Consider the following 10,367-nt stretch of genomic DNA (forward strand, 5'->3'; position numbering starts at 1 on the left):
GATTTAGAGGCCGGGTTGCCCCCTTGGGTATCCAAGCCGTGGCTCCTCTTACTTCTGGTAATTATGAGTCAAGGTCTTAGAAGGTTTTTGTTTGTTTGCTTTTTCTCCGCCGGCTTCTGCATTAGTTGGTAGAGGAGACAGCTGGTGTAAGTGCACAGTGTTGTACTGGAGAACATCCGGGACGTCCTCTAGTAAATCGGGCAGCAACGAAAGGCCAAGTGCAGAAAACGTGGTTTGGTTTGGGTTTGCTTTTTTTTTAATCCTACCCGAGGCAGAAACAAGACATGCAAAGCATTTATCTTTAAAACGCTGCTACCTGAAAAAACTGCTCTGGAAAGACCTGTAGTAGCCTCTGTTTTTTTCCAAAGGTTTGGTTTGGTTTTTCCCCACCACATTAAAATCAGAGCTGACAGCTGGAGGCACCTCTGTAGCCAAGACTTGGTTCAGAGCCATGGGGAAGCCAACCCATTAACACTGCAGGGTATCTCTTGAGTCCCACCATTGGCTTATAAGCATATTTTCTATAAGTTCCTAAAGAGCTGTGGTTTAAAAAAAGTTTCTTGTGGTGGTGTTTGTACCCCTTTGTATTCACACACTGTAATATGGGCGGGTATAGCTCAATAAGTACCCCTTACTAATAGACAGGTGTTTCTGTGTATTACAGCATTGCAGCCATATATGCTGTTCCGCTGTTCCAGATAGCTGCAGGTGTGTTATATCCCCCCACCTCCCCGGAAAGTTTCAGGCTTTTCTCGCTAGCAAACTGCAACTTGAGCCACCGTATTTTAAGACTTCTGGGCTCCCCAGTTCAAGAAAGACGAGGAACTCCTAGAAAGAGTCCAGAGGAGAGCTACCAGAATGATAAAGGGACTGGAGCATCTCCCCTACGAGGAAAGGCTGAGAGAGTTGGGCTTGTTCAGCCTGAAGAAGAGAAGACTGAGAGGGGATCTCATCAACGCATACAAATATCTTAAGGGCGGAAGTCAAGAGGACGGAAGCAGTCTGTTTGCAGTGGTGTCCAACGACAGGACTAGGGGCAATGGATGCAAACTGAAACACGAGAGGTTTCAGTTGAATATGAGGAAGAACTTCTTCACTCTGAGGGTGGCAGAGCACTGGAACAGGCTGCCCAGGGAGGTTGTGGAGTCTCCTTCTCTGGAGATATTCAAAGCCCGCCTGGATGAAGTCCTGTGTAGCATGCTCTAGGTGAGCCTGCTTTAGCAGGGGGGTTGGACTAGATGATCTCCTGAGGTCCCTTCCAACCCTTACGATTCTGTGATTCTGTGATTCTGTGAAGACTTGGCTAGGTTCTTTGTCTGCACAGGCAAAATGGGGTCACTCATCTAAAGACCTTCTAAACGACTGACAGTTCTGCAAAGCAAAGAGCTCTTGGCAGGGGGAGGGGTTGTACTAAATACAAGAGGTGCAGTCAGGTAGTAATCAGGTTTGGATTGGCGTTTTCTATGGGAAGGGAGGGGGAATCCATAAGAATAGACGTGGTGCTAATTGGACAGATGGAGTATACAGGCATAGGGATAATGTGTTACAGAACTGTAGGCCAAAAGGGAAGCAGCAGTCTGAAGCTCAACTGTGCAGCTTGTCCTTTCATGCCTGTTTATAAAATTAAAATAGAAGTATCTGGGCCTTTGTAGTTGTAAACAGGCTCTCAGGGACCTGCACTTTTTCTTCATCTTATTATGATGCTTCTGTTGTTTCCATCCATTTCAATTTTGTTTCTCAACGGAACAGCACATGCAGAGGAGGAAAGGTAGATTGTTTGGAGACTGGTATCACGTACTTTTGAGTTGCAGCTTCTTGTAGTCCTGTAAGACCCAATTTTGGAGTAGACCATAAGAAGGTGTCACTAGATGTTTTTCCAGTTTCGTCCTAAGACCTAAGGAGTGATTTACCAAGTGGACATCATAACACATGTGCACTATAGAGGTGGGAATTAAGAACATTCTTAATTTTTTTGCCTCCCTGCAGAGGTACTAACAAAACACTAGCTTCCCACGCCCTTAGGCTGTTTGCAGAGCCAATAAATACCCTGATCTGTGAAAGCAAGCGCCTAATGGGCCAGTGGGATGTAGTTTGCATTTCACAGCTGAACCTTGCAATTCATAGTTGAAAAGATAAGAGGATGCATCACTTCTTAGACTGAAGGCCAAAAAGTTAAAAGATGTAACCTGTGCTTGTACTGTGCTCTTTACTCATTGTTTTTTTTTTTCATTTAGGTTAGGCTTCAGTTTAGACCCAAGAGCTTGTTTGACCCTGACAGAAGCAAACTTTCATCCATTTGCTTGGAAGTCTACTCTGCTGGGAATGGCAAGAAATCTATCCGCAGCTTCCTCTAGGTTTGGCTTAACACCCAGAAGAGAAGTGAAAAACTGTCTTCTCAATGGAAGATGACAGCGAACCTGAGCAGAGCTCCTGGGCTCATCTACCTGATGTCTTCCTGAGGCACATCTTCCATTGGCACATCTTCCATTGGTTAAACAACATGGACAGATCTGGGGCTGCCTTGGTCTGTAAAAAAATGGCGTTGGGTGATGCACTCAGGATCCCTCTGGAGAAGCAGGACCATCACAATCTATGGCCAACCATCAAAGTGCACTATGGTATGTCAAAGAATTTAGCAAGTATTTGGAGCACCTTGAGATCAAGTTATCGAATCCTTACAATACTGCCTTTACCCAAAAATTTCAAGTGACTATGAGAGGTATTCTTTCACACCTGGGTAGGTATACCTGAGCATCAAGTACCTGGAATTAGACAGCTTGATCTGGAAAAGTGTGGTCAGGGCTCAGTTTATCAAGAACTTCCTGAAAAGAGTGAGCAAACAGCTTGATTAAAAGGAGCAAGAGTAACCTTGGAAGAAGGCTGTGAGCTTCTGACTTCTCTGAGCTGCTTGACAAATAAAAGCTTTGTATCTAAAATGAAAATCGAGGATTTCATCAGTCTCCACCTTCCTGTATACAGCAGCACCAAACTATGTCCAAGTTCCACAACCTGGTCACCCTGACTTTCAATTATAACTGCATCTCTGATGAAATGCTGAACATCCTGAGGGAGCACAGCACTCGTTCCCTGTGCACCTTCAATATCGAATGTCATATCCATGACCCTCTTAGGCAAGTGGTCCAGGGAATGTCATGAGCAAACTTGGCCAAGAGAGTCCCAAATCTGAATGTGAACTTTGAAGGAGTCATGAGGCATGATCATCTAGCCAGGATCCTGCTAGCAGAGATCCCAGTCAGGAGCATCAGTCTATGGAGCTGCTATTTCAGTGCCCCAGACTGGACGAGACCTACCCTCACCAACCTCCTCCCAGCCTACGGGCATGCTCTGCAGGTAAGGGAAACAATAGTGATATCTAAGCAAAGTAATCCTACAGACCTTGTGCATAACAGCAGTCATCAACAGAATTCCTGACTGCTTCAGTTTTATGTTCAGAGGGTTTTTTTCATAAGTGAGCCATTCCAGTGTTCCAGGTATAGTCTAGTTCAGGTGATTATCCTTGACCGGTTACAATCCCCATTTTGCTAGCTGCTGATGTCAGGTTGCCCTCATAAAAAAAATCTAATGCCAGAATACTGGTGGTTGTAATGTCAACTGTGAGCAAAAAGAACCTTTCAGGCAGGAAAATGTAATTTTTGTAAGAAAGCTTTAGGCTTATTCTGGTTAGACACCTTCATGTTTAGTAACTGATAACTTTCTTAGCCTTTCAGACTTTTCTGAACCCACCCTTTTGCAGGGAAATCTGGATATGAGGAAAATAGTCTGCACAACTTGTTTGCTTACAGAGCTGTAGCCCGCATCAACCTACACAGCTGCTTTTGCGCCATTTCAACAATGCACAGGTGTCTTACAGCACATGTAATGTGGTGCCCATGTCAAAGCACTTTGGTGTCACCAAATATATGTCACCAAAGGTGTGCAACAGCTGATCCGTGTAAATGAGCATCAGGTATTTGCATGCGTGAGGGAAGCACACAGCCTTATACGTGATGGTTGCTGACAGCTTTCTTTAAGTTCTGTTGTATTGCGGAGTTTCCAGTAAACAGCAGAGATCTTTAAAGCTTTCTAGAAATTGTCTTTGGGTCTACTATCATATCTAGGATAATTTCCAGTATGTCAAATAAGCTCATGGCTGAGCTGTAGGTGTAGCATCTTCTATTGGCAATAGACGTTGTCTGTCTCTTAGGATGGTATGTAATGCACAAGGGACCCCCTCAGCTTAATGGGAGAGTGGAGATTACTGTAGCGTCATAACACAAAAGTGATTCTCTGCTAATGTCAAGGTACAAAATGGATTTGCTGAGAGTCACTTCTGTTAGAAAAGCTGAGAAACTCTTGTTTATTCAGTTCTAGTTACTGCACTCACTAGCTCTGTTCAGTAGTACTAACTGTTCATTTCTTTCAAGAAATTAACATGTGAATTAAACGATGACCATGAGCTGCTGGACGATGAATCTTGACTCAGATGCAGTCAGATGCAGTATCATCTAGTGTATCAACAATCCCTACCACCTGTTAAGTTTGATATAAAACCTGTGCCTAGTTCTTAACAGCAGATGTTAAGAACAAAGCATACCATGGCTAGTCCTGAGAGCCACCCCTCGCACTTGCCCAGCTTTCCAACAAGTGACTTATGAGGAGACTCCTGCTCTAGCTTCCACAGCTTCTAGACCTTTAAATGGCAAAAGATATCATTGATTGCACACTAGATAGTAACATGGAAGAAGGGACATTTCTTCTTGTTCTGAAATTTTATTGCTAAGTGGGAGATTTCACCAGGCATTCTAGCAGATAGATAGCTGTGAAACACATAGCTGTAAGTACTAGGTCTGGTTTAATTACTGTGTACAACTAGAACCCAGATGGCATTGAGCCAAACCAATAAACCTGGAGGTTTGTCAATTAAATTTCAGCAGTAGCTGGCTCTCTGGAGCACACACAATCTCCCAGTATGATGGCTTCAGAAGTTGTTAATGTAAACAGACTCTCGCATTTGCATGCAGAGCACTTCATCAATGTACAACGTGTTCTCCTTGACCTGGATCTCCTCCTCCAAGGAAAGCTGTCGGCGGCTCAGACCTTTCAGCTCTGTCTCAGCCTCTGCCAGTGCATCCTTTAATCTAACAGGGAAAATACAGACAGATATTAGTTGAAAACACATGGATAGGGTTTTTTTTTTTCATATGTGATAAGAATTGTGAGGGGGAAAAAAAAAATATGGAAGGGGATTCACAGAGAGACAATATCCATGCAGCTTCCCTTAAGGGAAAAGCAATTCCCAACATTTCAGGGAGAATAGCTGGCACCCAATGTTACTTTGACTCATTAAATTAACCCAGTAACCTACACCACAGATTTTCCCCCCTTTCATAATTTCCACTTGCCTTTGAGTATTTTTTGTAATCTCTTGAACTTCACTAATCAGCCTGTATTGCACTGTGTCATAACACAGCTCCACATTGGGGCGATGGTTTCTTGCTTCCAAGCGGGTTTGAGCCACTTTAAGAGGGCCTTCTTTATCAGCAATTGCTTTCTTTAAGGCTGCAATGTTCTTCTCCTGTGAGGCAGTCTCATTCATCACCTTAACAAAGCCAACAGAAGGAAGTGCAGCACACTGTCTCTTAAAACAGGTGAAATCGTCAACATCTTCTTTAATGGTTACAGTAATAACACTCTCATTATGTTAAGATGTTATTTCGTCAAAGGATAGTTTACAAAGGTCAGCCAGGATTATGATTCCTTCATTGGAAAAGAGGTGACACTGCTCTGAAACTGGAGATTTAAGCTCAGCAATTAATTTTTAACATTAACACTCAGTTTTAATGGCTCAAATGTCAAGCAAGCTTAGCCTGATTGTCTAAGTTACCAGGCTCTTATATCACTAATCATGAAAATCCTATAGGATCCCCGACGTAACTAAAAATCACAAGGGAAATCCTGACTTTACTGATGTCTACAGCAACACTTATATCAAGTGAGTGATTCCAGAAATTCACCTCTCTAGTGGTGTATGCAGAGCTGTGAAAATAAAATCTAAGATGACTTAGATTGTGGCAGGGAGAATGTGGCAGGGGTGGCCAATATTGCAAAGGTAAAATTCTTAAAGCGAAGTAGCTCCAGCCACTGGATTGAGAAAACTGGTACATAACCCAAGACCATTGTTTCCACTTTTTTGCTGACTGTCCCCTACCACTTACCATTGCAAGGAGCGTCTCTAGCTTGTGCTTGGCATCCTTGACTTCCTTCACCCTATTTCTAAATGCGATGTTCACCATCTCACATTGCCTGCGCATGTCATTCGCTGTCTGTGAGAGGATGCCATCAATCAGCACCCTCAGTGCCAAAGAATTGTTTCTCTGCTTGTCAGCCTTTTCAACATTTATGTTTGAGAAATCTATCCAGTCTTCAGGGCTAACAAAACTGAGAGAGATTCAAAATAAAAGGTCATCAGCTGGCAGCATCAGGCCTCTGTGACATCATCTATCTATAATTACTCCACAAAATCAAGACCAAAGCACTACTATTAACTGCACATCCCAGCGAGTGCCAGTTGTGCTGGGAATTCTACAGATACAAAATAAAGACCCTCTCTGTTACAAGCATTTCAGAATGAAGGGTAGGATGGAAATGAATTTGCTAAAGTCACAGCTCAACTTTGTTATAACTTGCCTTTCCCCGATAAAGGATTGAGTTGTTCCGGGGGAAAATAACCACTCACACAAAACATTGACTTAGTCTCTCACACAGTTCACCACCAGTAAGACAGTCAGAGTGCCTGGTTGGAGCAGTAGTTGGGAAGCCAACCCCCAAGCGTATCCCCAGAATTAGAGGGTCATGCTTGCGCACCAGTGTCTTATGGGCAGGTGTTTGGAAAGTTCCTCCTTGTTTCACTGGGTGGGTATATAAAGCTGTAATGGTCATCTGCATACAGCAGCCAGCATCATTCTGGGTGCGGTCTGAGTTACACAGCCCGTTGTTGATGCACACCGATGTGCTAGCAGCAAGAGCTGTTAGCCTCGTGGTGTTCCAAGTTTGTCAGTTCTCGCAGAGCCAATGGTATATCTTAAGGGCGGAAGTCACGAGGATGGAGCCAGACTCTTTGCAGTGGTGTCCAGCGACAGGACAAGGGGCAATGGGTACAAACTGAGACATAAGAGGTTTCAGTTGAATATGAGGAAAAACAACTTTACTCGGAGGGTGACGGAGCACTGGAACAGGCTGTCCAGCAGGATTGTGGAGTCTCCTTCTCTGGAGATATTCAAAGCCCACCCAGATGAAGTCCTGTGTAACATGCTCTAGGAGAACCTGCTTTAGCAGGGGGGTTGGACTAGATGATCTCCCGAGGTCCCTTCCAACCCTTGTGATTCTGTGATTCTGTGTGTGTCCTTGGGAGGCTGTCTCACACACACACTGCTTCCTCAGTACGTGTCCTCTTTTCAGCTGTTCTTTTGTGGTAGCTATTTCTCCACCTAAACCATTCACACTAACTCACACAGAAGGGGCACATTTGACAGGTTAATGACTGAGTCAGAAACTGGCTCCACACCTCATGTGTCCCAGCCTAGCAGTCTCCCCACTAGGACACCCTGGGAGAGGAGAGGAAGTTAGGTTAGTAAATCTAGTCTAACTGAGCAACCTGATGTGCTCATTGCAGGGGGGTTGGACTGGATGACCTCCAAAGGTCCCTTCCAACCCAAAGCATCCCATGATTCTAGTCTGGGTCTAAGCAATGTGTGAAATTCTTAGCTAACTGTGAGCCTCAAAAACTTACAGTAAACTGCCGTTCACTGGGAACATGATTATTGTGGCTTATTTCACGGACATACAGAGATACTAAACTGATGGACAGACGTACAAAAAACAATCTACAACAAACAGATAATGGACAGATATAGCCCGTTTTACAAAAAAATTACTTTAATCTTGCTGTTACTGGAACAGCTTATACTAGCTGTATAACTATCATATGTTCATTGAAGTAAATAACCACTTACTTTCCTTCTATTTTCACTGTGTTATGAGCATAGCTGATATCAGGAGTGTTGTTTGTCAAGGTAGCACAGTAATCATCAATCATCAAAGCTGTGAACTTGTCCTTCAGATCCATTTCCAGGTTGTACTTTGCTGAACGGTTTAGTCTAGGAGGAGAAACAACCAGACTCTAAGCCAAAGTGTAGGCACGCACAGATGTCCCTAACATGTGTGCATATATGCATTAGGTAATACAAATGCTGTTATGGAATTCTTCATGTATGAACTGTTAGTTGCAAAGTCCCAACATCTAGAGCATGAAGCTGCCTCCATATAAATTGATGGTACAGTTCCCATTGGAATTAAAGGGACAGGACTGGATCACAAGAAGACCAGGGATCATGTGCAAGTACTTTGAGTTCTAACAAACAGAACTTCTCACCATTACTTGAGCGAACAGGATGAATTAGGACTGACATCCTGTAGCTGTTCAGCACTGAAGGTAACTTTGGACCTGTGCTCAGCCTGACCCTGCAACTTCTCAGGATTATAGCTGTCCTGCTTTTCAGCTAATCAGTATTCAGTTACACTCTTTGCCTCTGCACCTGATTTGCTCATTGGTTTGTTCCAATGTTCGTCCAAGCAAAGCAATAACACCCTGGAGGACTTCAGCTTCCTTCACCAGTTCCTGTTCCACTTCATCATGCACCAAGTCAATACCAGCTCGCCTCTGCCTGAACAAAGAGAGGAAAAGCCATCAGCCACAAATGCCTGCAGCTGACAGAAGACATTGAAGCCTAGCGTTCCAGATTGAAGGCTCTTCCTTGCCACACAGGAAGTTTTTCCTTTGTGGCCTTGGTTCCCCAGTGTTCTAACACCTAAGTCAGACTGTGACTCCACTGCAAAGAGAGGCGGGCCCTTAGCTGCAGCCTTTTTTATTATTTGTTAAAGGTTCATTACCTAGATTTTCTTAATCATCTCACCTGTTCAGGAGACACTTTTGGGCAATGATGAGCGGCTCTTTGCAGCTCTCCAAAGATTTCTCCAGCCTAGTCTTGAAAGTCAACAGTACCTCTGTCTCATGAACAATTTGTTCAAGTTTATTATCTAATTCTTGCTTCCAGAATTTTATTTCTTCTTGCCTCTGTTCTGCAGAATGAAAATTGCCAACAGGTATTAATACAAGCCCATCTTATATGCCAGAGCACTGTGGGTCAGATCTTCGATATGGCTAAAAATAGACTTATTCCATAGTGGAGCGCATGTAGTATTGCGGGCTGATGTGTGGAGACAGTTTTGCAACCCTGTGTCAGGAGGTTTGGTTGGACTAGCTTTCTGTGTGTTTTGTTGAAGTAATGTATTTGTTATAAAATAATCTGCCTCGCAATATTTTTTAAAATAGTCTGAATTTTTCCATGAGATCAGCGAGCATGGAATTGACATATATGCCTATTCACTATTAACTAATTTTCCAAGTCCATCTTAAACATATAGCTCAAATAACACATTTTGACACTTGCAGAACACATGGGATTACCTATTTTCTTGTTGACATCACTTCGGGTTTTCTGAGTTGTCTTTTCTATTTCATCCAGCAACCTCCGACTCTCAGTTGTCGTGCGCTGTGACCTGGATTTCTGAGCCTCTGTACTGGCACACTGCATCTTGTTTGCAATGTCCCATTCTGAGGGATGAAACTTGGGCGGAGCTTGCACCAGTCTGGCCATTGATTTTTGGACAGTTTCTGGATAGAACACAGGTCAGTTCTTGGAACATGGAACCTGAAAACAGCAATAGCATTAGATTTGGCTGAGAAGCAAGAAGGGGAGAAGAGAGGTCCATGATGGTGAGAAAAATCCTTGCCCTATTTAGCTGCAAAATGACACAGGTATGAAAAGAAAAGACTTTTTGCTCAAGGCTCCTCCCCAAGACTTTGCTATCCTGTGGGGGAGAGAGTTTGGAGTGGGAGAATGAAGAAAGAGAAGAATTTGGGAGTGGAAGCTAGGAGGAAAGAGGCTTGAAAGTGGAACTGAGAGGAAAAGATGGGATGTCTGTGATAGGAAGGAGAACAGACGGGAAAGGAGACCCATGAGGAAGGACAGAATTACTAAATGGACAATCACAGAAAATTGAGAAACAGTGAAAATATACAGAGATAAATAGTCTCTCACAGGTTGGAGAAGTAAACACCTTTTAAGAATATGGCTGGAGAGGTGGATGAACTCTAGGTCGTAAAAAAAGAAATGTAAGAGTCATTAAGAAAAAAGAAGACAGAGAAAACAGGACCTAAAAAGCTAAAGGAAGAAATACAGCAGGTGAGGAAAAGGAAAAGCCTAGGAAAGGCTAGAGCAGGACGAAGCATACTGGGGACACTGGTG

General features: G+C 43.5%; 2 protein-coding genes across 2 annotated transcripts; one reads left to right on the forward strand and one right to left on the reverse strand.

Moving 5' to 3' along the window:
* Window positions 1-9,666, forward strand: FBXO39 (F-box protein 39). Its single transcript, XM_035897233.1, is given in 8 exon segments — window positions 1-57; window positions 2,235-2,530; window positions 2,532-2,605; window positions 2,607-2,740; window positions 2,743-2,847; window positions 2,850-2,987; window positions 2,990-3,351; window positions 9,585-9,666. Coding segments are annotated over 7 exon segments (978 nt in total). The 5' UTR covers window positions 1-57; window positions 2,235-2,398; the 3' UTR covers window positions 9,618-9,666.
* Window positions 4,824-9,876, reverse strand: TEKT1 (tektin 1). Its single transcript, XM_009641844.2, has 7 exons — window positions 9,527-9,876; window positions 8,973-9,138; window positions 8,595-8,723; window positions 8,013-8,156; window positions 6,216-6,438; window positions 5,403-5,599; window positions 4,824-5,138 (listed from the first exon to the last, which is right to left on the reverse strand). The coding sequence occupies exons 1-7, from the start codon at window positions 9,714-9,716 to the stop codon at window positions 4,979-4,981; spliced, it is 1,209 nt and encodes a 402-aa protein (XP_009640139.1). The 5' UTR covers window positions 9,717-9,876; the 3' UTR covers window positions 4,824-4,978.
* Between the last annotated feature and the right edge of the window lie 491 nt (window positions 9,877-10,367).

This window comes from Egretta garzetta, unplaced genomic scaffold (assembly GCF_000687185.1).
Source record: "Egretta garzetta isolate BGI_Z169 unplaced genomic scaffold, ASM68718v1 scaffold337, whole genome shotgun sequence".
Lineage (NCBI taxonomy): Eukaryota > Metazoa > Chordata > Aves > Pelecaniformes > Ardeidae > Egretta > Egretta garzetta.